This window comes from Dreissena polymorpha, chromosome 2 (assembly GCF_020536995.1).
Source record: "Dreissena polymorpha isolate Duluth1 chromosome 2, UMN_Dpol_1.0, whole genome shotgun sequence".
Lineage (NCBI taxonomy): Eukaryota > Metazoa > Mollusca > Bivalvia > Myida > Dreissenidae > Dreissena > Dreissena polymorpha.
This window is the reverse complement of record NC_068356.1, coordinates 130,463,036-130,490,497: the sequence shown is the minus strand read 5'-3', so window position 1 is coordinate 130,490,497 and position 27,462 is coordinate 130,463,036. Positions and strand designations below refer to the sequence as shown.

General features: G+C 36.5%; 1 protein-coding gene across 5 annotated transcripts in view; it reads left to right on the top strand.

Annotated features, from left to right (window-relative positions):
- The window catches only part of LOC127868994 (caskin-2-like), a 187,613-nt gene that overhangs the window by 17,744 nt on the left and 142,407 nt on the right, over window positions 1-27,462 (top strand). For all 5 annotated transcript variants that reach the window (XM_052411234.1, XM_052411231.1, XM_052411233.1 and 2 more), the window contains exons 4-6: window positions 7,108-7,253; window positions 17,291-17,386; window positions 20,555-20,682. In XM_052411234.1, coding sequence (XP_052267194.1) covers window positions 7,108-7,253; window positions 17,291-17,386; window positions 20,555-20,682 — 370 coding nt within the window. The remainder of the gene's footprint in view (window positions 1-7,107; window positions 7,254-17,290; window positions 17,387-20,554; window positions 20,683-27,462) is intronic.

The window sequence follows — 27,462 nt, the reverse complement described above, 5'->3', positions numbered from 1 at the left end:
ACATTTAAAAAAAAAGTTAACTCTGTGTAACACAAGTGCTTTTAGATATTTGAATGTTGTCGCTACAACACCAAATTGCTAGCCTTTAAGAATGTTTTAATAAAAATCTTTTCAAGGAAAATGCGGGAAGATTGAAAAGTATAATACCTGTAGGCAATTTAAAAAGTTTGATTTGCACTGATGTATCTTTACATTAATCTCTTGGTAAAAATTTAATACACAATTATATATCACTTTTATAATAGTTTCGTTTGATTGGAAGGACAAATAATTTGCAGACAAACTGAAATAGGTAAATGGTGCTACCAAATATATATTAATAGGTATATTTTCTCAGCCATATTACTCTTCTCTGTTACTTTCGTTTGTGAACCTCACCTGGGTATGCAAGTGTATGTTTTTGCTTTCAGATCATTCCTAGATCAGAATCTTCTCTAGGATATTGGTTTGTAATGTAGCAAGATATTATACACCATATGCCATTTATCAAAGGAAAGAAAGTGGACTAAAACAACAAGCTCCTTGGGGAGGGAATGTATGGGGATGTTTGGCTGTTATTATTAAAAATTAGGCCTGATAAGCTCTGCCTGATGTGGGAGAATGCAGAGTGCTAATTACATTGGCGTAGCTTAACCCTTGGCCACTTGGAAGCAACGTGAAAGTGGCGATGGGCAAACAGCATACAACCAGAACAGCCTGTGAGTAACTCGCAGTCTGTTCAGGTTTTATGCTGTTTTCTGCTCACCAGTATTTTAGGGTTGGAAATGAAGCATTTAAATCTTAATTCTAGTAAAAAAGATCTTTAATTAAATTTAACTTTCGAAGGGACAACAAATGCATCAAAATACGTATCTAAGTGGGAAAGGGTTAATTGAATAAAATGGTAGAAGTGCCTACTTTGAGGAAACTTACCCAAGTTTAGGTCAATGCTAAGCAGATCAAAACCTTGTGTAACCAACCCTTGATTGGTATTTTCTTTTCGAAAACAGTCTGGTAAGTAAACACATATGAACTTTTGAATTTAATTCCTTTTTTTAAAGAAACCTGATCAGAACCATGCCTTTAAATAGCAAGAAGTCAGAAGGACAATATCTGTTAGCAATTTCACCTGTACTATCACTGGCATACTGGAATAAACAGTTTATTAATTTTGTTTAATAGTATGTGATGATTCTGCGACTCAGCTATACATGATGTATCATTGTAGAAATAAACACACACATTATAGAACTCTAATATTGATTAATTATAATTGAATCACTTGAGTTATATCACACAATTCTTCTTGGTATTTGTCATGATCCACTTATCATATATTTGTCATAATCCACTTATCCTGCCAAGCTTTACATACCATTTAGAAATAATTTTGGTGTGTCATTATTATGTAAAACTATTTAAACAATTAAGTTTTCATTTAAATTCATTGCACTTGATTTATTTTTCAGGTAAAATAAAGTATTAAAAAACAATTTCAGAGTCATTTTATGTGATCATACACATTTTATGCCCACTGAAATTTGGTGTGAGAGGCATAAATTGTAGTTTTAAACTCTGTGATAGGTTAAGTAGATTTTACTGTTTTTGTCTGCCACAAAGGCTGATAGCTGTAACAAATGTGTGATACTTAATGGGACAGATCCCCTATTCCACCTTATCGCATAACCTCTCTGTGACAGTGACCTTGACCAAATGTAAACTCTTAGAATGTTTTAAAATGGCTATTTGAATTTCACTGTTTCATCAACAGCAACACCCCTTGGCTTTCCAAGCATTGTAGTACCTGATCCTTTTGACATTGACCTTAAGCCCAAGTCTCACTATTGCCGGTAGAGCCCCGATCCATCCCGGTTTGCTATCGCCAGTTGACCGACGAGAACCGTGATGATGCATAGAAATTTCTTAACGCGGTCATACTATTTCCCAGTGCCGCCCCGGTTAAAGCTGGTCAACAACCTGGCAGAGTCACAGTTAACCCTGGACTAGCTATGGTTTATCCCGGTGAAGCCCTGGCAGAGCCACGGTTGTCGCCGGTAATGCCCAGGTGGAGCCAAGCGGAAAGCCAGCAGCGTTGCCGGGGTCTGTATTGGCCCAGATGGAACTACAGTGCTGTCCCCGTTGTTTCTGGTGCCGTCCCCGTTGTTCCAGGTGCTGCGCAGTCGTTGCCTGTCCTTCCCGATGATTCCCGGTTCATCCCGGAGGTATTAAATGTTTAAATAATTTCCTGGTGGAGCCCCAGTTGTCCCCGGTCGTCAATGGTTTATCCCGGTCATCCCCGGTGGAGCCCCGGTTCATCCTGGTAGAGCCCCGGTTCATCCTGGTCGATTGTGGATCACGCACGGGGGCTCCACTGGCACCATAGTGAGACTGGACCTTTACATGTTTGGGGACGTTAAATAATTAAATGGGCTTACAAGCATAAATTTGAAGCTACCATCAGCATTTGCGTGAATTAAACACAATATTGTGTTTCAATAAGTGTTTTTTTTTGCCAGTGGATGAATCTTACGTGTTAATCTTATTTTATCAAAGGTGTCATGCATTTATATGTCTATTTTTTATCAAATGGTCAAGGATTCTGCATATAGTCCTCCTCCCAGGATTTTGTTTGTTAGATAATGGTAGATTGATCAAGATATGTCACATGTTTTAATTTTACCACCAATAAATCCTTCAGTTAGGTAACAACTGATGGAGTGTAACGAATCAAAAGATGTAGATTAAAAACATTTGAACTTGTTGGATGTTTGAACATCAATCAATAGTTGCTTTTCGGACTTCATTCAAAGATTTACATAAACATATTCACTTTCCAGTTAATTTTGCGTTTAAATTCAAAGGAAATAAACTTGACCTACAGACAAACTAAGTATTTTTATCCTACATGATATGGTGTAGCACTGAGATTACCAATAATTACTTCTGAAGGTTTCAAGAATGACCATGGGTGTTAGCAAGATAAAGGAGTTACAAGGTTTGAGGTTTGGTCCCATGAAGACTGACTAACTGCCCAGCAAATATTCAAGGTCTGTTTATCTTCCATTTGGCTATGCCATTGCCACCATGGGTCTGTGTGCAGAAAAATGGAAAACATATGCTGTTGTCAAAACAAACATCTGTCCTCTGATAGTCTTATCTCTACCTGGAATAGGTCTTTATATGAAAGAGAAAATGATTAATTAAATGGCAGGGATAGCCTGGGAATGATAAGCCACCAGGCAATGTACATGTACTTTATTGGATGAATGTTGGAAGTACATCAGTACTATAATAATGCATAGAGACCTTCTGAATTATTGAAAAAAACATTAATGTGAACCTATATTGTGAAACATTGAAATTTTGAACATTCATGTGTTTTGAGTTTGTAATAATTTTACACTTACTTAGTCTGTTCATTTGATTGTTCTGTTAATTGAACAGATTATTTTAGTCCCAGGTCCATATGCCTCTTTTGCAATCACTTAAACTTGGCTTATCCTGAATTTCAGACACACAGTGTCTAACTTACCTTTTTAACAGTATAGCTTGGGATAACATGCTCTACAAGTATGTGAACAGCATATTTAGGCCACTTACACCAATTGTTATCTTATTTATTATCCCCACGTTTTTCAGAGAAAAAGTGGGGATATTGTGGTGATGTGCGTCTGTCCGTCCTGGCCACCTGCTCCTCCTACACTATTAGCACTAGAACTTTGAAACTTACAAACATGGTACCTATGACCATATGTGCAACGGCGACAGTGACGGAATTTTGATCTGACCCCTGGGTCAAAAGTTATGGGGGTTGGGGCGGGGCCGGGTCAGAGATTTTCACTCATTTTTTTTATGTTATTTTACATTAACTTCTTCATTTCTGCACCGATTTACTTCAAGTTGATACTGAGCCTCTCTTATGACAATACGGTCAATCTCAACTATAAATGGCCCCATAATCAACCCTGGGGCGCCCCGGACACATAGGCCACGCCCACCCAAAATTGCCTTTTACTATAATTTCTTCATTTCTACACCGATTGACTTTAAATTTATACTGAACCTCTCTTATGACAATACAGTTAATCTCAACTATGCATGGCCCCTTTACCAACCCTAGGGCGCCCCGCCCACCAAAAATTGCCTTTTACTATAATTTCTTCATTTCTACAACGATTCACTTCAACTTGATACTGAACCTCTTTTATGACAATACAGTCAATCTCAACTATGCATGGCTATTACCAACCCCCAGGGGCACCCCGCCCAAAATTGCCTTTTACTATAATTTCTTCATTTCTACACCAATTTACTTCAAATTGATACTGAACATCTCTTATGACAATATGGTCTATCTCAGCTATGCATGGCCCCATTACCAATCCTGGGGCGCCCTGCCCACATAGGCCACGCCCACCCAAAATTGCCTTTAACTATAATTTCTTCATTTCTACACCGATTCACTTCAAATTGATACTGAACCTCTCTTATGACAATACAGTTAATCTCAACTATGCATGGCCCCATTACCAACTATGGGGTGCTCCGCCCACATAGGCCACCCCCACCCAAAATTGCCCTTTACTATAATTTCTTCATTTCTACACCGATTCACTTCAAATTGATACTGAACCTTTTTTATGACAATACAGACAGTCAATCTCAACCATGCATGGCGCCATAACCAACCCTGGGGCGCCCCACCCACATAGGCCACGCCCACCCAAAATTGCCTTTTACTATAATTTCTTTATTTCTTCACTGATTTATTTCAAATTGATACTGAACATCTCTTATGACAACGGTCAATCTCAGCTATGCATGGCCCCATTTCCAACCCTGGGTCGCCCTGCCCACATAGGCCACACCCACCCAAAATTGCCTTTTACTATAATTTCTTCATTTCTACACCGATTCACTTCAAATTGATACTGAACCTCTCTTATGACAATACAGTTAATCTCAACTATGCATGGCCCTATTACTAACCCTGGGGCACCCCGCCCACATAGGCCACGCCCACCCAAAATTGCCTTTTACGATAATTTCTTCATTTCTACACCGATTCACTTCAAATTGATACTGAACCTCTTTTATGACAATACGGTCAATCTCAATTATGCATGGCGCCATTACCAACCCTGGGGTGCCCCGCCAACATAGGCCACGCCCACCCAAAATTGCCTTTTACTATAATTTCTTCATTTCTACACCGATTCACTTCAAATTGATACTGAACCTCTCTTATGACAATACAGTTAATCTCAACTATGCATGGCCCCATTACCAACTATGGGGTGCTCCGCCCACATAGTCCACCCCCACCCAAAATTGCCTTTTACTATAATTTCTTCATTTCTACACCGATTCACTTCAATTTGATACTGAACCTTTTTTATGACAATACAGTCAATCTCAACCATGCATGGCGCCATAACCAACCCTGGGGCGCCCCGCCCACATAGGCAACGCCCACCCAAAATTGCCTTTTACTATAATTTCTTTATTTCTACACTGATTTACTTCAAATTGATACTGAACATCTCTTATGACAACGGTCAATCTCAGCTATGCATGGCCCCATTACCAACCCTGGGTCGCCCTGCCCACATAGGCCACACCCACCCAAAATTGCCCTTTACTATAATTTCTTCATTTCTACACCGATTCACTTCAAATTGATACTGAACCTCTCTTATGACAATACAGTTAATCTCAACTATGCATGGCCCTATTACAAACCCTGGGGCTCCCCGCCCACATAGGCCACGCCCACCCAAAATTGCCTTTTACGATAATTTCTTCATTTCTACACCGATTCACTTCAAATTGATTCTGTGTCTGAAAAACAAATAACATCTTGATTTCCAGTTGCTTGATGAAGGGGTTTGGCAATGTGAGTGTGTTGTAAGACTGAAAGGCATTGTTGAAATTGGTTGAAATCAAATGACTCATCGTCATTCATTTTTATGCCCCCAGATCCAATGACCAGGGGGTATATTGTTTTTGTCTATCTGTCTGTCATTGTATGTGTGTGACTGTCCCAAAACTTTAACCTTGCTCATAAAATGAAAACTCTTGGGTCGATGTTCTTTAAACTTCACATGTGCATGCATCTCATTGAGATCTACAATCAAAGATGGTTGAGGTCACTAGGTCAAAGGTCAAGGTCACTGTGACCTTAACATTCAAATTATAACATTGTTTCTAAAATAGCTGCCATGCGGCTTCAAAGCGCAGTAGGGGGCATTGTGTTTCAAAAACTCAGCTCTTGTTCAATAGACAATTAATAGTTACAACTATTGACACTATTATAATAGCTTAATTGGAATAAGAATTGCTGATAATTAATAAAACTAATTGACATGAACTCTTATCTGTTGCCCAGTAACTGTATGTTATGTGTTGCTTGTTGTTAAGTAGTCCAGCTGCTTGCCATTCATCTGCTGTGCCAATTAAGCCTCATATTGCCACCAAAACTAACAAAATAAGCCATTAGAACAACTAACAACAAGCATTTCAGTCATTCTTGATAAAGCATGTAGCAATATCATGCCAAGAAATCAGTGTAGTTACTTGTTCAAGAAAATATGGAAGTTAATGACATGTTTACATACTTACTAACCTTGGGTGGTGTCCTAAGAAGTGTGCAAGGGGTATGATATGAAATACAATTGGTAGCCATCTCAGAATTATCATTGACCAATTGAGCCTGCCATTGCGTACATGTTTTTTATGCCATAAGCTGCCAGCAAAGCTCCAGTGAGTTCCCTTGTAGGCTGTAAATTCATGCAAGGTTTTGTTGTCACATTATCAAACAGGGTAGCTCTTGAAAAAGAATCATGACTGGTTTGAAGTTTGGTTGGTTGCGTATGGCATTAGACCTGTTTTCTCATGATGCTTGTTAATTAGTGATGAACTGATTGCTTGGAGTGAAATTATTTTGAGGATTCTGGAATGTAGGGTTGATGTTTCCACTACAGGCTGCATTTTTACTACATTTTTACTTACTGCAGCCAAATAACATTGCCTGTCAACATATTCATTATTATTGAATTCATAGACAGTCGCTAGTCAAGCACTTATCAATAAATAATTGTGTTGTAATTCTGCAAATATTTGTTGCAGGAATGATAGCCCTGCACTACGCTGCCTGGCAGGGCAAGACGGAGCCGGTACATCTACTTCTCGACTGGCAGTCACCAAGCAACGAGGCTGCTCATGGTGGAGAGACCCCACTACATCTGGCCTGCCAACATGGACACTTTGACGTGGTAGGTGCTCTGGCTGCAGGATAAGTGGTTCCTGTGTACAGGGAATGTTCCTCTTATCCCATGTATCTAACTTAATCTGTAAGCTATTATCCCCAATGAAGAATTTTTACTTTATATTGGCATCCTTAGGTTTTTCAGTGTGTTGGTAAGTTATTTTCCAATCTTAACCCATTTATGCCTAGCGTCTAGAAAAAAGGCATTGGCAAACAGAGACGCGGCGTCTGATCAGGGTCTGCGCTGTTTGCTGAAAGGAATTTCTGTAAGAAATATTCTGAATATAGAAATAAATATACTAGACTTCCATAATTTTGGAAATAAATTGATCCAATTTAGTAGGATTGGAGAGTCCACTAGGCATAAATGGGTTAAGGTAGGAAAGGTTTAATTTGACCTTCACAGGAACTGCAGACTAGTGGCTCTATGTTGGACCTGTCATGTAGGTCATAGGTTATACGTCACTTGACCAGCAGTGTTCATCATCTGCATCAAACTAAAAATTCCAAAATTGCTTTTAACCTATGGGGCATATTTACAAATGACTTATTCAACTTTTAAGTTGCAATAGAGAAAAAAGTTGTTTAAAATGTAAATGTGTATGCCTAAGAAGGGAGGCATACAGTTTCCACGCTGTCCATCAGTATGTCTGCACTGGTTGGTTTCTGCTCTCTATCCCATTCAGTGTTTAGAGGATCATCATCACACCTTCTGAAAATATTTGTGACCATAAAATGGCAGACCAAGTTCAATTAACATCGATATCTCATGAGACACTATTCAGTTCATTTGTATGTCTGTCTATCCGAATGTCCGTCTGAAGATTTCTGTCTCAGCCATAAGTAAGGTTCTTTCGTTTACTGTTTTTGGTAAATGTTAAATTCAAATGCAATTGCAGAATGCTACAGCTGAAGTTATGTATCCCTGAGTCCCTTTGAAAGGCAATTAAATCAATTTAACCTCACAAAGGTACGCTATCTGCATATAGGTTTTATGTGAAATGGAGGAAACTTGTACAAGGAGAAAAGTAACTGACCCATATATGGCTGTCTAAATTACATTTGGTAGTGGTATATAATTGACATAACATGTCACCTTTTCGACCATTTAACAGTCATCACAATTAACAACATGTAGACCTGTGTACGTATGTGATAAGTTAAGAAGTGTCGCAGTTGCACAAGGGCGTGGTTAATGAAAACATGGAAGCGTGTTTGCCCTGGAGCAGATAGATAGACAGCTGGTCATATATTTCCTATTTCATTGGTTTTGTACAATTGATTTAGTGACAGAATTATGGTTATTTGTTTATACCTTGGTCAGTCCATGTGTATTTTAAGAAGGAGAACCTATATATGGGCCCAATACATTACTGTATTGACATATTGATGACTTAGTTGCATATAGTTAGGTTTAACAATATTTTGTTGTGATAGAGTAGATCAATAAATACCAGTATTTCAGTGTGTCTGTTTATACAGATTATAGCCATATAATTGTGTTGATTACCATCATTTTATCTTTTAATCATATTTGTATTTTGATTTTCTCTACCATCCACTGACAATTTCATTACTGAATCATCAATTAACCAAGACTTTGTAAAATTTGATGTCATTGTTATATTGCCCTGTCATAACTTCAATTTGAACTATTATTATTTTAAACAAAGATTTAATAAATTACATCAGGGTTTTTTGCCCAGTGAATGATTTCCACTGTAACTCTATCTTTGTTCATGAATGATGCATAGCTATAACTGATCTGTGTGTTTGGTAATGATACCCGGATTTGTAATGGGTGTGACACAATGGCTGAAAAAAACTTGATCTAGGGATACAATATAGTGGGTATTAGGTTGCCACGACCCCCCATCAGTCTGTGTTGGCTTATGATTTGGTTGTGTGCCACTTTACCTATTGATATGACCCAGCAGATTTCTGTGACTTGTCATTGTAGTATATTTAAGAAATAATATTTTTCTATCATGGTTTGTTGTGGAATAACCCACAGTAAGGAGTATAGATGCGTAGGAATTAAATCACGAGTGCGAAGCACGAGTGATTTGATAACACGCATCTATACAACTTACTGTGGGTTATTCGACAACAAACCATCATAGAAAAATATTATTTCGATTCTAACACGATTCTGATTGATTTGGTTCAAGCTTTAAGACGTGAACTATATTTTTCAATACTCCGCCCTTCTTAGTACTAAGTTCACTATTTAGTGACGTCATTGAATTGTACAAACATATGACGTCATTTTCATTCATAAATATTTTGCAAATGACATCACTTTCATTGAAAACAACAATCGTAGGAACTTAATGACATCTCGTTTGTTGATGCTACTGAAAAGCTGACATGCTATAAATGTTTTCTGAATTACGTTTCCTGAAAAATAACATTCTTTGTAGACGTGGTTATGCCACTTATCCCCAAATATACAATTTATTGTTTCATTGCATTTATATACATGCTACATTTATTACATTTCTTTTAGAGCGGGTTTTAGCACGTGCATTTTACTGCAATATTTTCTTTATTTATTCGGAACTATTTTTGAAACATTAAGCTCCGCCAATAAGTTATTGCAGAATAACCCACACTTGATTTCCTTCTTTGTCTATAGAAAACAAGTCGCGTGCCGTGTTAGAATTAACAATATACCATACCTGACAGAAATCCTGATGAATGCCATAATAACACCATATGTAGCAAATTAAAAGAATGATTATTATATAAAAGAGTTTTATATTTGTTTGTCTATTTTAAATTTTTAAAGTTTATATAATGTTGGTCTACATGTTTATACTTAACTACTCAGAAATGTTTACAAGTATTTGAATAAGCAAGAGCCCACAAACCCTTTGCCCTTAACATGTCGCTGGGCTGGGCTCCTACGTTTTCTGAGTAATGTCATATGTTGTACATGAAAGAAGTATTGAAAAAATAATATTGTGCTACCGTGATCAGAATATTAGTTCATAACCCTGGATTACCGTAATGATAACCATCACATATGCATTTCCAGTTTTCCATCTGGTTTAGGAGTTCAATTATATTATGCATGCTAGCCTTGTCAGCCTGTTCATGTCTACTGATTTGGCAAGAAAATAACAACAACACAATGTAAAGTCTAACATTATAGTTTACCTTACAAATGAGTGGAATCGAAACCTGAACATTCTGAAAACAAGGTTTGCAGGCTGGTAGAAGACTGGTATAAAGACCATTGAAATCCTGGGCTCTTTATAAAGAGTCTATAACTTATTCCAACAGTTAATTATTGCAAACAATGTTTAAAGTTATTTGTCTAGTTTATTAAAATGTGGTTACAAAACACTAAACATATTCTGATAGTGGGTAATGTACAGGCAAAGTATTGTGGATGAAAACAAAAGTTCTTCTTTGCAACTTAATTGAAATTGTAGTCTGCATGCTATACATAATTTATTTCATAGTGCAATCAATTAAAATAGATTCAACAAAAAGTGCAGATAAAATGATATGTTGTGAATCCTGGATACAATATCATTATACACTTTGCTGTCATGCAAATTATTGAAGAAAGAAATGCTTTGCTTTTCAAAATAGGGTAGTAGTGGCTAAAAAATTGGCCTGATCAATGATCTGATACAATTCTTTACTAAACTTCAGCACTGCACTGTACAACCTTTCGCATTTGGTTTTTCCATATGAATTATCTTTGTGGTTGGATTGCTGGATTAATTACCTCTTTCTTTTTGAAACCAATAATTGTTTTGAGTAATGCCTCTTGCCATTGTTTCGGTCTAGTGCAGAAGAATTTGGCACTGTAAGCAAAATAGAAGCAATACTGTTGATTAGTGAGGCCCTGTAGTACACTATTTTGGCCACCCAGATTTTCAAAGTGTATTATATATACATAAATGTCAATAATTTGTGATTTATGAAGTTTTCAGCTGCTTATATATTCATTAGTCAATTTCTTATGACATTTTAATTGAATAATCAATAAATTCGTATATTGGACAAATGTCTACAAAATTATTGAATGTTGTTAGCGAAGTATTGAATGTCCTCTACCTTCTTTTACTGTTTGTGTTTGTCATAAATCATGTTTTCATTAATATTTAGGGAGCCATTATATAAAGTTATTGCGACAGACAATAATGGGAAAATGAAATTTAAGATTTATTGGGAAGCGATAGTATTGTGATATTGCCAGACAGTGTAATGATTAGACAACTTGGACAGTGTATAGTATGACCTGAACTGAAATAAAATCAGCTGATATCTGGGAAATCTGGCCTTAATGCACAGTGCATAAAGTGTAGTTCCAGATTAGCCTGTGCAGTACACACTGACTAATCTTGGATGACACTCCTCATTGACTGTAATGAGAGACTTAATTTAGAGGAAAAAATTCATAAAAACATGTAGTTTTGTCCATGGTTAGCCTGGAATGATACTATACATACATGTATAAAGTCCAGTTTTCCATGAGCAAGACTCAAATTTGAGACATGTGAAATAGAGTTAAGACAGTGTGGTCAAAAGGCTAATCTTTCTGGAAATTGTTTTGTCAATTGTTTTGGTCAATGTTATTTAACCTTTGCCACTATAAACACACAGTTTCTTATTGGTGGTCTTAGATATTGGGCCAGAAGTATTAAATCATGGAAACTTTATAATATAAAGAATACAGGACTTTGTGATAAATAGTTTTTCATTTTATTGAAGATTTATATTAAGACAACATATTCCCAAACAAGTTTGTGGCCTGATTATCTGCAATATTTTGATAGGTCACTGTATCTAAATCATGTGCACAGTCACATTTGACCGGGTGGCCAATTTGAGTCTGTTTTTGAATCGTCATGATATTTCATCATGATATTTCACAGTACTTACACTGCCTGTATACATGAATACAGTAAATAGGTCTATATCAAACAGATTACAGTTATGGTCAGTGAACACAATGAAGGGTCACAATTATTGTTGTCAGGTCAGATGAGAGACCAAGGAGAGCTTGAATTGCAGAGGGGTGTCCTAATTCGGGATGATTTATGTACTTATTGCAAGTCTATTTGTATTGTGGTTTGGCTGTAGGGTGTGTGCAAATTTAACATACCATTTGGGGATAATTAGCTACTTTTTAGCACATTTGGTTGATAATGGTCATATAATGCTGCATTTAAGAATTGGAGGAGGTTGTATCATACACCATAATCTCAATTGATACACATGTTGTATTGAAATTGCTTTTAAAGCTGTATTAAAAAGTATGCATTATGTTAGGTTTATATAACTTTAAATAACTATAATTTGTCAGGTTTTTTATAACATTTGAACACTTTGAGGTGAGAACCTGTTCTTTGTACACTTTAAATTTGATGTTTGAACTTGAACCTCATCCCCTCTCCAAGAATATCAGTGATTGATTGAAAAGCAAATTTAAATGGGCCGTACTCTGTGGAAAAGGGGTTAAATGCATGTGCGTAAAGTGTCCTCCCAGATTAGCCTGTGCAGTCTGCACAGTCTAATCATGGATGACACTTTCAACAAAAACTTTATTTTACTAAGAAGAGACTTTCTTGTAACAAAAATATCTCAAAAGTGGAAAGTGTCGTCCCTGATTAGCCTGTGCAGACTTTACACGCGTGCACTAAATGCACTTTTCACAGGGCACGGCCCAAATGTATATTAACACCAAAACATCATTTATAAACATTAACTTACTATGCATTGAAAGCCAACATTAACTGCTCAGACTGTACTATAAATCTGTTTAAATTCATACCTGCACATTTTGTTTGTGAGAAACATCCAATCTATGACTCATTTAAAATACTGCATTTTCCCAGGCTCTGATTCTTGTTGTAATCCTAAGAGCACTTGCAAACTGTTTATGAGAGTTTTATGTTCAAATGCATTTAACAGTGCAGGATTTTATGATTAGCTGTTTTCTAAAATATATTCATTTGCACATAATGAATTCCTTAGAAAATCCATACTTTTTTTTAATGATTTAGTGTATCTTGTAAACATTATTTCTTGTTCAACTTTCAGCGATTTTAAGAAATTTTATGTATAACAAGAAATATCTTTAAAAAAGATATACGGCGTTGATTGTGGTCGATGTTTATGAACGATCAAAAGTTATCTCTATGAGATAAAAAGTAGCGGATGCCTCTTTTCTGCGCAGTTCATAGCTACATCATAAGCAAATCAATTACGGGGTGTTGCGCCAGATTTCGTGGCTTATTTTGCTTTATGTGATATTATTACTCAGATATCTATATTTACATAATAGAAAAACACAAGAAACATGAAAATAAACGAGTGCATATAGGTCAGCCGGCAATACTCGAATCTTATTTAATTGCATAATTATAGTATAGTGAATTATTGTGCTCATGCTTAATAAACTGGTCTAAATGGATAAATATTTCTAATTAATTTTATCAAAATTGGTCCTTATCATGGTTGAAACCATATTAAAAATCGATGATTGACATACCACAATAATATCCCCGAATATCTTAATTTAGTATCTCTCTGATCAAAACAGACTTCAAGTGCACAAAGTTTACGAGACGGCGTTTATATAAAGATTTCTGCAACTGACCGCAAACTGACCTTGATACCTTGCGGATTGGAATGCAATGCATTACAGTCACTACGTTATTGTCAGTAAGACCGGTGTAACACAATGATCGCAACCCCTTCTGCGAACTCCGGTGTTGAACTGTATATAAACTCTGACTTTCACAAATGGCCGCGACTTGACCTGAAACCTCGCGGGTTGAAATGCAATGCAAGTAAGTACTAAATATGACAACATAGCCTTTAGTATAAACGCTTTTGTGCTGGTAATTCTCTGAAAATAAAAGGTGAACGCACAAACTGTATTTATGTCGAAAATTGATTGTAAAACTGTTCTATCTATTGAGCCTTTTCATTAGAGATAAAATTGTTTCATGCAGTAAAACAGTGTTACAAAGACGCGGATATGTTTCCAATGTTCTGGTGTTATACTCAAATCAGCCAATGGAATAAATGAAGTGTATTCATTCGTACCTAGCCGCGGGAAATTTTATTTGAGTATTATTGGACACTTACAAAGGTCAAGTCAGGGTGAAAAGCTGGCTTAATACAGCTTACGCCGAAAAAACTTACTAAGGGATAGTGTTTTATACAGGAAGGAAAAGGGGCGTGGTGCCCATTTTCCAAAAAGGGCACTTTAGCGCACGACATCCATAAAAAGGGCACAAATATATCTGTATAGTGACTTAATAACAAGCTTTGTTACACACAAATATTGTATGTATAGTTTTGAGATTTATTGTTGAATAATTAAACCAACAAAATAGAGAATGTATATTTTATTATGTGTTTTATATTTTCATGAAGTAACAAAAAACAAGATTAAATACCATAGGATATATATATACAAACTATAGCTTTTCAAAGAAGTCTTAGAATACTGTTAAATGAGTTACCCTCTTAAGCAATTATTTATATTTAAAACGTTACACACATTGCACAAACAAGTCCTTTATATGCATCTTAAATGGAGATTCACAAACACTAACACTTTGTTGAATATTCAGAAAGTTCTGCGTAATGACATTGTTTTCATTTGTTTGTTGTTGTTTTTTACAGAACTTTAAGATATAGTGTCCCATAAGCAATGTTTAATATGATTAATATCACTTTTATACGCAATAACATGTGGGATTGAGGTACCCACCCGGCGTCAGAAAGCGCGTAAAACTTCACCGAATTCCCAGTTATAAAGCGCTATTTCGTGTCAAATGCACGGGTAGGGGAGAATGTTTCGGTAATAATTTTGTTAATAACACGGGTAAATACCGGTGAAGTGTTAATTTATTGCTAATACCATCATTACACGTAATAACGGGTTCGATTTAGGTAAGCGCGCAAGCGTTTGAGAGCGTGTTTAATGTACCGATTTACCCGCTATAAATAGCTGATGTTCTCTTTATTCGTATATGTTTTGCATTTGAAGAATAACTAAATGGCATCAACCCCTTTACAAGTGTAATATGGTGTTAAACAAGTCCATAAAATCCTCCGGAATATCGCGTAAATCTGTATGCAGTCTATAGGCAAAGAAGCCATTTTGGTGTTAGCTTGTCTATGTTTTCTTCCCGCTGAGCCACGTGATTAAGTGGGCGGAGCGATCACTGATAAGGCGTCATGTCAATTCATCAACACACATCTACTGTAAGCCTGCGCCAATTGTATTGGATAGGAGGTGGAGCTATATTTTAATCGACAGCTTTAATATGTCACGGGTTGCTATTTTCGGCGTGTGGCCAATTTTCAGGAAGTACAGTGGACGTCATGGGGTTTTGTAATCGGCGTATGGAAACAATTATCGGGCGTAATATATGGCCGTACGCCGCTTAGTGCAAGCCCTGTTAAAATTAATTTTTATTAACTTAAAACTGTTTTGCATTAAATTGAAATCAAATCAATATTTTACAGATACAACTGGTGTTTTTTTAATTTAATTACGCGTAAAAATAAATGTTTTGATATAACTGAATTATGCATGAAAGGCACAATTTCCACGTGAATAACATCGAGGTTTTTTATCAAGTCTCCTAAGTAACTGTGCACGATTGTGTCCGGACCGATTAGTGTTACAAAGCCACTGAAATTATCAATTGATATTGACAAATGGCTATTCACGCATGACGAATTCACAACCGCGCGAATCTTCGCTGATAATAGTCGGTTTAGAAGCTTGGTTAAGAGGCTATTAAGATGTTATCAATAAGGTTGCGCACGGCGGAAAACAGGGCGGCGGCCTTTGAAAAGGGCAGCGTGGCGCTGATTTGCTTTGAAAGGGGCAGCGAGGCGCTTCAAAAAAACGGCGTGGCGCCGCGCCACGCTAAAACGGCCTAGATAAAACACTAAGGGAAGCTACTGATGCTGTTAATAATAAAGTTAAAATACTTGTTCTTTCCCCTAAAGATAGCAGTTTTGTTATATGATATAAATAAATACATAGACATTAACTAACAATACAGAAAAAAGTTTTCTTTCAATTCCTAATTTAATACACCTTTGGCATTAGTGACAGATATTAAATTAATCAACCATAGTTATTCAGGATTTTTGCTTCACTTAGGTGTTTGTGTGTGAACTAATTCCAGTGTGTCACAAGTAGAAGTACTCAACAATCATGTTGAATAAGTAATAGGATATCTGATTTTTTTGTGTTATATGTCATGCAGTCTTTCCGAAAACGTCGTTGGACCGTCGGACGTGTCTGGTAAAATGCTCGCCGGTGCGACAGATTTTCTGTCTTTGCCTGACCGAATGTCCGGTAAAAATTTGATCTGCATAGAGGTTAATATTTCACCCGATGACAAGTTCAAAGAAGTTAAAATATTTTCCTGCAAAACAATATTGGAGTAACATCAATCTTAAAATAGCTCTGTAAACGTATGAATATTCATACAGTTGTGTACTCGCATAGTCTTGTGAGATCATTATGCTAATAGTGAGGCAATAAACTTCGCGTTCATTGGTCTAATAAGAAAATCAGCATAGCTGGTTCCCTACATTTGTTATTTTCAGTCGCCAAAGCGCGGTGTTCTGACCTTTTTTCAAGGACTCTTGGCAAATGTAGCAACAGTTAAATGTTTTTCGGTCTGGTAAATTGTTTTTCGGTTCTTGCAAAATGTCGAGGTTTACTGGACGGAATGTCCCGTAAAATGTGAGCAACTTTCGGAAAGACTGTTCATATTGTAATTTAACATATGTTTCTGAATTTTTGACAAACAAGGTTTACTCCATGCCCTCAAGCTAATCAGGGACAATACTTTCAGCAGTCATGGAATTTTTTGTTTTAAGTTAGTCTCTTTTAAAAGAAGTCCAGTCTTGGCATGAAGTGTAGTCCCTGATAAGCCTGTAGGTTAATCTGGGCTGACATTTTACAAAAATGCAGTAAACCCTGTATTCCCAGATCAAGGCTCTAATCTATATCCAAATTCTTCTACCTTTTAACCCCAGGTGAACCTGCTGTTGCTGCACCAGGCAAGCCCCACGATGCTGAACAAGGACAGGAAATCTGCACTCCACCTTGCCTGTGAATTCGGCAGATACAGGGTAACCCTCCAACATCACTCAAGAACTTGTTATACCCCCACAAACGAAGTTTAGGGGGGTATATAGGAGTGAGCTTGTCTTTCGGTTGGTCAGTCTGTCTGTCGGTCAGTATTAGATGTCCCCTCTCTAATTCAAGTTGTTTTCATCCGATCTTCACCAAACTTGGTCAGATGTTGTATCTTTATGATGTCTAGGTCAAGTTCCAATATGGGTCATGCCTGGTCAAAAACTAAGTCACGGGGTCACTTAGGGGGTTTTATACATTGAGCATGGTGTCCGCCCTATAATTAAAGTAGTTTTCATCCGAGCTTCACCAAACTTGGTCAGAAGTTGTATCTAGATGATGTCTAGGCCAAGTTCGAACATGGGTCATGGCAGGTCGAAAACTAGGTCACAGGGTCACTTAGTGCGTTTTAAACATTGAGCATGGTGTCCGCTCTCTAATTAAAGTAGTTTTTATCCGATCTTTACCAAGCTTGGTCAGAAGTTGTATCTAGATGATGTCTAGGCCAAGTTCAAACATGGGTCATGGCAGGTCAAAAGCTAGGTCACGGGGTCACTTAGTGCGTTTTTAACATTGAGCATGGTGTCCGCTCTATAATTAAAGTAGTTTTCATCCAAGCTGCACCAAACTTGGTCGGAAAATGTATCTAGATGATGTCTAGGCCAAGTTCGAACATGGGTCATGGCAGGTCAAAAACTAGGTCACGGGGTCACTTAGTGCGTTTTAAACATTAAGCATGGTGTCCGCTCTCTAATTCAAGTAGTTTTCATCCGATCTTCACCAAACTTGGTCAGAAGTTTTATCTAGATGATGTCTAGATCAAGTATGAATATGGGTTATGCCGGGTCAAAAACTAGGTCATTGGGTCATTTAGTGCGTTTTAAACATTCAGCATGTTGTCTGCTCTCTAATTCAAGTAGTTTTCATCCAATATCTTTACCAATCTTGGTCAGAAGTTTTATGATCTCTACGCCAAGTTTGAATATGGGCAATGCTGAGCCAAAAACTAGGTCTCGGGGTCACTTAGTGCGTTATTTAATATTTAGCATGATGTCCGCTCTCTAATTCAAGTAGTTTTCATCCGATCTTCACCATACTTGGTCAAAAGTTGTTTCTAGATGATGTGTAGGTCAAGTTCGAACATGGGCCATGCCGGGTCAAAAACTTGGTCATTGGGTCACTTAGTGCGTTTTAAACATTAAGCATGTTGTCGGCTCTTTTTGTGAAGACAACATGCAAAATATTCTGTGTCAATGCGGCATGTAGGAGTATTCGTCACGTCTGTGACAAAGCTCTAGTTATCCTTTGAAACATGAACTAATATTGCCCCCCCCCCCCAATAAATGAATAAACTCTTGGAATCATTTAGTAAATTCAAGGTTGACAGATCTGTGATAACTTTACCGTAAATTAAAGTTCCTTGGGATAGTAACTGTCTTGGGCAAGCTTAAAATGGTCAGCATGCTTCAGGAGGAGAAAAGTATATGTCAAGAAACTTTGTGAGAAATTCAAGATTTGTAAGAAATAAATGCATCTTACGTCTTCTTGCAACTCTGACACAGATATCTGCTGCATTTTCTCTAATGCCGATGACACCTTTAAGATTTGTTAACTCTTCCCCATACATGCCATACGTCCCGTATTGTCTGGGACAGTCCCGGAAATAAAGAACTTGTCCCGCTGTCCCGGAAATCTGTCAAATGTCCCGGATTTTACAAAATCCATATATACATGTACCTTATCTTAGGCTTAACTGCACCTCGAATCTGTGTATATCTGCAGCGTCTCCATGGCAATGCCTACCCGAATAGGCAGACTACGCTACGTGTCAAAATCGATCAATTAACAGGGGTCCTGTTATCATATCGATTGTGTCACGTTCGCGGTCAAACCGAAAAGGCTGCATTGTTTAATGTGGTTGTTAATTTACTTTAATCGCTGCGTAAGGGCAAAGGATAGTTGTTCACACATCGGAAGTCCAACATCGCTGAGTAAAAAATTAAAAGCAGTTTATGTTCGCACGTTTAACCGACAAAGAAGTTGAGTAAAAAAGTACAAACAAGTGTGTAACTAATGTGTGACTGTCCGGATTTTAAGTTGACGATCTACCGGTACTGTTTTGTTATATTTTTTTATTGTGATTGGTTGTATGTATTGTGAATTGATTTGAGTTGACGATCTAACGGTACTGTATTGTTGTATTTTTTATTATATAAATGTTATAAATGAATAAAGGCGTATAAACAACTACGCGTTAAACACCGGTCTTAATAACAATAACGCCGTGACGTCACCATCTATGTTTAGAACCCTTACACTGAAAACACGTGGCTTGTATCTAGTAACGGAAGTAGTAATGTTTAATTTGACGTTAATAGATCAAGTGTATTTCGGATAGGCTTTCGAACTTTTGCAATTAACGATGCGAAACAAAAAAAAAACGTACCAAAAATGTATATGTGTATAAATATCGCTACATTTTATACATGTCCCGGAAAATCGGCAAAAGTCCCAGACAATTTAACTCAATGTCCCGGAATTGGTCTGAAAAATTATGGCATGTATGTCTTCCCCATACTTTAATGCTATATAAAAACTTTAAAAAGTGCCATAAAAAGGTTAATTACAATAGGAGGATCGTAAAACAATTAACATTTGTGTGTAAACGTTAAAATAAAACATTATACAACTTTTAGCATCTGAATATTGCTTCACTATGTCATCTAGTTTTGTTGTACGGATGATCTTGAGTCAAGATTGGAATAATTCGGTTTGCGTTTATTTGCATAATTGCAAGATGTGGTCTTGGTATGCATTTTGTTACAAGGGAGAGAATATCTATCATTGTCATGTCTGTGTTTGTCACAGTTTTTCCCCTTTTATTCAAATTAGATGTTGAATGTTTAAGACTTAAAATATTGCATATGTTTCAATCACATAGCATAAGATAATACAAATTTTTATGATGATAATGATGGCGATGCAGGGAAACAAATTAGCAGTTTCAATAAGCAAGCCAGAATTCTTATATCATAACCTAAGAAAATGGATACAAGACTGAGAAGTTGTGCAAGACGGGTTTATAATGGACCACTGCAGGGCTTGCGGGCTCATGCCAATTTCAACCACTATTTATTATGAAACTGTCTGTTGTTGTGTTGTAGGTGGTAGACCTGCTGTTGAGAAGCAACCTGTGTTCCCAGCTCCTGGTGGACAGTCACAGTGACATGACGGAGCACACCACCACCTGCCTCCACCTGGCAGCCAAGAACGGACACAGCGAAATCATCAGGTACATAAACCTTGCCACAAATGTAAATCAAATTGTGAATTTGGTTGAAATTCTGAAACATATTAGTTGTAGTTAGAACGTATTAAATAAAGTATAACAGCTTATGAAAAAAGCGTGGTGAGCACTGCAAAGGAAGCCTCTTAGTCAATAAGAATTAACATAATGCAGGGCTTGAGCTAGGGGGCGAGGTGAGCGACCAAGACGCTTTCTTACGCCAAATGTCACCTACAATTTAAAGGGATCTTTTCACGCTTTGGTAAATTGACAAAATTGAAAAAAGTTGTTTCAGATTCGCAAATTTTCGGTTTAGTTATGATATTTGTGAGGAAACAGTAATACTGAACATTTACCATGGTCTAATAGAGCCATTATATGCATCTTTTGACGATTTTAAAACCTAAAAATTATAAAGCGTTGCAACGCGAAACGATTGAATAATTTGGAGAGTTCTGGTTTTGTCGTTAAATTTTGTGAAACTACGAAGATTGCTTATATAAGGTATAAAATACGTTCAGCATGTGTACTCGGCGGAATAGCTCAATAGGCTAAAGCGTTTTTACTTCAGGACTCTGGCAGGACTCCAGGGGTCACTGGTTCGAAACCTGGTTCGGGCAATGTTCTTTTCCTTTTTTTAATTTTATTCTTGATTTTTTACTGGAGCGTTTACGATCCAATGTTTAAATTTATCGATATAAAGCATTTAATGAATAAGTTAAAAAATGCCAAAATCTGTGAAAAGGCCCCTTTAAGAAATTGTAGATAAAAAGCGACTTCCAGTCTCCCTCTTATCGGAATTTTTTTACATCCGGTTTTCTCGTTGTCAAGGTCTGGCTCAATTTTCCAATACACACTGTCGCAGCCCAGAGCATGTCGCATTTGAGCGACAGGTAATTTGAGGTAAACCCCACCCCGATTCTCCCAACCTCCGAACTTATCTAATCGGCGATCGGTATTGGTCAAGTCAGCATTCAAGTCACATGGTAGCTGGCCAATCAACATTGAGTTTGCTCACACATAATATTGGGTCATTCATGCACAGACACTGTATACTTGGAAATACACAGTTGATTTTGTCGTCTGCCAACATTATATAGCGGCCGATGGCATATGTCGTTTTTAAAGATAAACAAATAAAAAGGAGCCTAACAATAAAAAAAATATTTTTTAGTTGATCACTTTACATTTCTACCGACTATTGATCTGAATTAACAAAAGGATGATAATTAAATAATTAGATCTATGTCAATGATGTTACACCTTTCTGCCGATTATCGTTTGAAATTAAAAGGTGATAATTAAGTTGTTTTTTACCCACAAACTATGCTATTGTGAAGCAATATGTCAATTAAATTGTATATTAATTACGTATTTGCTAGGTTTCCGATTTTCATTTTTTTGCTGTCAAACGATATGCACAATTTGTTTCATGTGCGTAACACATACAATTTTTCGGACTGTCGTTTTCGGATACATTATTTTTCGGCGATTATAATTTGATTTCGAAGTTCTTTAAAGAAGAAATAGAATGAAAAATACAGATGGGGTGATGCAAATGGTGTGGTTTATTTCGAATTGTATTCACATGAAATTGCAATTGGAAAGACTATAAAAAATAACAAATAATTATTAAGAAAGCATATGCTAAATGTCATATTTCAAACATAAATATTTATCTGGTCTGACAGTTTTATTAAGCTTATGTTATCTACTGCTTCATAAACATATTATCTTTGAAATACTTTAGTCTGTATAATATGATTTTTACAGCAAAATGGATTGAATATAGAGCTAGTAAAATTTTAGTTATTTATCTGTCGTGTCTATTATTACTTGGTTAATTAGAACTGCTGGAAAAATTAAGATACACAAAAGAAATATAATTATGTGTACTACAGTGGTATACTTCAATAATGTGATACACATATATGTGTGTTGTAACGCCCTACATGCAAACCCTTGTGTCCGAGTCTCTCCACTTCTCTCTAGAGTCTCATCACTTCTCCCTAAATCAGTGTCCAGGGAGAAGTCACTTCTCCCTAAAAATTGAGCCCAGCATGAGCCCTGTAATGTGTTGTAAATACATGTATATTTTAAAGTCACAATCATTGGACTTGTGCCATACAGGATGTTTATTTTTATGCCCCTGGTAGGGTGGCATGTAGCATTTGAACTGTCTGTCCGTCCGTCTGAAAACTTTAACATTGGCCATAACTTTTGCAATATTGAAGATAGCAACTTGATAGTTGGCATGCATGTGTATCTCATGGAGCTGCACATTTTGAGTGTTGAATGGTCAAGGTCAAGGTCATCCTTCAATGTCAAAGGTAAAAAAACAAATCCAAGGGAAGTAACAAGCTTTAAAGGGAGATAATTTATATTTATCATTTGGCAGGTACAGATCATTTTTACAAGGGAAGTAATATTTTTTGAAGGGATATTATCAAAAACAAAAATAAATAAATCAAAGCGGCGCAGTAGGGGGCATTGTGTTTCTGACAAGCACATCTCTTCTTATTTAATTCTTTTACATGGTGACAGATGCTTTAAAACAAATTCCACAGCATGTTCTTTATATATGTCAGTAAAAATCATCCCACTTTTTCATATGCATGTGAGGCAGATTGAAGCCGTTGACCACAACTTCTTAATAGTGCATGTACTAATGCCTGTAACAAACAAATGAGTAGGAAAACTGGGCTTACTTTATGTGGGTAAGATTAAGTTCCAGCTTAGCCTGTGCTAATCAGGGATGACACTACGCCTAGTTAGCCTGTGCAGACTGTACACAGGGCTTCCCCTGGCCCAAAAATTTCTGTAGCCAACATTTTAGCCAAATGGATTTTTTTGTAGCCAAATTTTAGAAATTGTAGCCAAAGTATTAGCAAAGCATTCGGAACCGCCTGTTGTAAGTATAGGCTACAGTAGTGTAAAAGAAGAAACTTAACAAAGAAGCTTTAATATGTTTATTACTATAATCATCATGTGTGCATACCAAAAGAAACACAGTTGTGCATCAAAGTACACATTAGTCATAGCCGACACTACAGCCGCTTCACTTTTGGATATTGCTGCAGCCTGCGCATTTGTCATGGATGTTTTCAGACTAGACGCTTGTGAGGCCTCTTTGTGATCTGAAATAAACAAAATCAAATATGCTAAATTTCAAAACAAAAAGCTCATTTTGAAAAGTGTCAATATATATTTATTATGAACATAAATTATTATTGTTATTTTTAATATATTATTAATAATATAAAAAATATTCATGTATATACATTTTAATATTAATGATTGTCATTCTTTTTTATTACATTTAGATTTTTTGTGTTTTGAAATGTTGTCTTTTTTCAACATACTACACCCAGAAGTGAATGAATTTGATTTTTGAAACTGTATGCATATTTTGCAATACATCGTTTTTGATTTTGCATTATAATCTAACCACATGAATTCCTAAAGCCAAACATCTTTAATTGATCTACTGTATTATCATATTTGTTTTTTTTTTGAGACCGGGTCATTAGATTCGTCAGAGTCCAAAGGAAGCTTATTGCCTATGGTCGCCATTATGGCAGTCACAATTTCCGACACCTTCGCCGTAAATGTCAAGGGTTTTATACCCCTTTATCTATCGTCATTCACAATTGTAACGCATTAAGCCTTTAACTATTACAAACATTACGAACTTCTCGAAATTAAAATCAATTATTAACTTCTTTACTTACGTTCATTGTGTGACTAAGTTGATAATTTGCTAACGGCTTTTACTCAAATTGATTGAAATCGGCAGCAATCTTTAATCAGATGTTATTGTTTATTTAAGCTGATAAGATCGACGGTTACACCAGTCAGTTTCCTTTGTCTCGATATCCGGTTTCTGACAGGTGTTAATGCAGACTGCGAATCAATTTTGCGGGTCAATAATACGGCGATGTATTGAAGCACAGTCTAAAGCTGAAAGAGTTTACTATCTGGAATGGCATTTGTCAGGAAAATAATTGTTTGGCAAAAACGTCCAGCGAACAATTTTTTTCTTGACAAAAATCGTTCGCCGTACGTTTTCGCCAAACGATTATTTTATTCGCCAAATTTGCTAAATTTTCGCCATTGGCGAATCTGGCGAACGGCAGCGGAAGCCCTGTGTACAGGTAATTCTGGGATGCTACTTTTCACACATGAATTAAGCTTTGTTTTCGCAGAGACTCAATGTCCTACTTGATTCAGAGGCAGAGTTGAATGGCTGTAGAAATTATTGCATGACCTTTCCCCTATACTGAATTTATAACAGACTTGGTAGTAAACTTCTCACTGTGCTAAATATTTATATAAAAATGAATATTTAAATATTGTGCATTCTATACATATACTAAACAAGCCGGAATTCTTTTATAAATACCGTTTCTTTGGATTTTTACCAAGTTAAAGTAAAATTAAAGATCAAGCTGTCTTGAAAATGGAACTTTATTATTCTTGGAATGTAATTGCTGGAAATCTCTAACTAGAGGTTTCCAACTATCTTCCCAAGGTGTTGGATTTGTTGTTGTGTTTGGCACATTCTTGTGTAAAAGATTATCTTGCTTTTGAATCAATCTGGTCTAAACGATAATGTTTCTTTTGAAAGTGTAAGTATAGGCCTCCGATCATTAGCCATAATTTAGACCAATCTGAATTACAAGTTCTTGTTTCCGTTGCACCGGTTTATAAATAGAGAGACGGACTGTCAGGCATACAGACAGACAAACAGACGGACAGACAGACAGAAAGACAGTGGGTTTATATTCCTGTAGGGTTGCATTCAGACTGCAGGTTTTTGGCTCTTAAACCATCTAGGCTGCAAATGTTTCCCTCATGGATACTTTGCCAAGGCTTCTGCCCATTCTGCTATAAATTGCTTTTCATTGACTGTAATTGACAGTTTTGAATCTATAACTAAAACAAAAGCAAAATCTCTTTGAAAATTGAAAGAAACTATTGCTTTTGCTTTGCTTGACTTACATAATGAGGCTGAGGGGTGTGTTGAAATATTTGAAAAACCTTATTGCAATTGATTATCTTGTCAATTGCCACATCTGGACTTCATTTTATTTGAACAATTTTTCTTCACATAAAACAAAAAAGATCGTTAGCAGTCAAATAACTTCAGTGCAGCATCGATAAAAGATGATAATTTCATGAAAATTTTGCTAGAATCCAGAGAATACACTTCTGGAGGTGTTGCCAGTTCTTTAGGTTATCTTGGAAACTGTTTCCCCGGGTACCAGGCCCGGCTTATCTGATGAATGTTATCTACATAATCCTCTTATTTACATGTTGTGTAATGATTCATGCCATAATTAAGACTTTAACTCAAGGGTCTTCCTGTGACAGGTGAGGTGGGGTCAGTCAGGAAATTGGGTAGATATTTATGTAATTGCTATGAAATGATCTAGGGCAGATAGAGTTTAATTAATGACTGTGCTTATATTGGTTTATACTCTGTATCAGATTGTTTATTATTTTTATCTTGTTTCCTTCAGTTCTCAGCGGCTTAACCTTAGAATAGATAACCTCCTATATTTAAGCAACATTTACATTCAGCAATTTTTCTAACAATAAAAGACTGTGGTTGTTTTTTTTTATTGCAAGTTTTGAATTAACTTAATGAGCAATTTGCATGATTATTGCCTATTTGCTGTTAAACCTTCTTTTAACACTTGTTGCAAAAAAAAACATTTTAACTTTCTATCATCAATACAAGACTTTGTTTCTAACATTTTGACAGGGAAAAAGTGTATTGCCTATGGTGTCTGCAGTTGTTTGATCTCAGTTGTGGATTCAATCAATAACAGGGAAGTGCACTATTTTGCAAGAAACTGGTTATTTGATTCTGGACATGCATACATGTTTTAAAGATAAGTTTTGAAGTAAATATTTGTAGCTGCCCTCTGAGAAACCGGGCTTATTTGTGGGTAAAGTGTCACAGATCAGCCTGTGCAGTCATAATATAGGACAATATTTTGTGCAAATGTAGTAAGTCCAGTTTTCCCAGAGATCAACTAATTTACGCACAACACAGAGCCATGCCCATAGTCCTTTTGTTTAAGAGGCCAAATAAAACTTATTAAAAAAACGTGTGATGTCTTAGAAAGTACACTTTTGTTTTGTAGTGTTTTTTTTTATTTGTATAATTTTATTCAGGTAACATAAGTTCGTTTTTCTGCGTTGCATTCTCATAATTTTCAATGGAAGACAAATTTGGTAATTTGGTAAACAAATGTATCTAGCCATAAGACTAATTACAACTTCTGATTAAACTTTGGACAAAAATAGGTCAGTAGTTTATGTATGAATGAAAAATATCTGTATACATGATTTTGTTTTTAATGGTGGTTAGAAGATTTATTCTCAGTCAAACACAAAGTCCATTGCATTTTGTCCACAGGGATACCAGAGGTCTGTATGGCACAGAACCTTACAGTAATGGCTGAATCCTACTGTTCATTATGGCCTATATCTTGGTATCATCACCTCCCATAACTCTTCAGGAGCTGACATGTGTCATTGTGTGTTACCAGTTCCAGATGAGCCTCTGTGGCAGACGCCTATCTATTGTCTTGTAAACAAGTGGTTGTGGGCTGATAGGTAGCCCATCAGTTTGGCTGCTATGTGATACCTATGTGTACATGTACTGTGATATATTTGCTAGAATCTCAGGCCTGGAGTGCCTTGGAGTCTTGTAAAGACAAGGATCTAGTGGCCGGTTGCCCATATAGACCAGGAAATAGTGGGTGGTAGCACAGA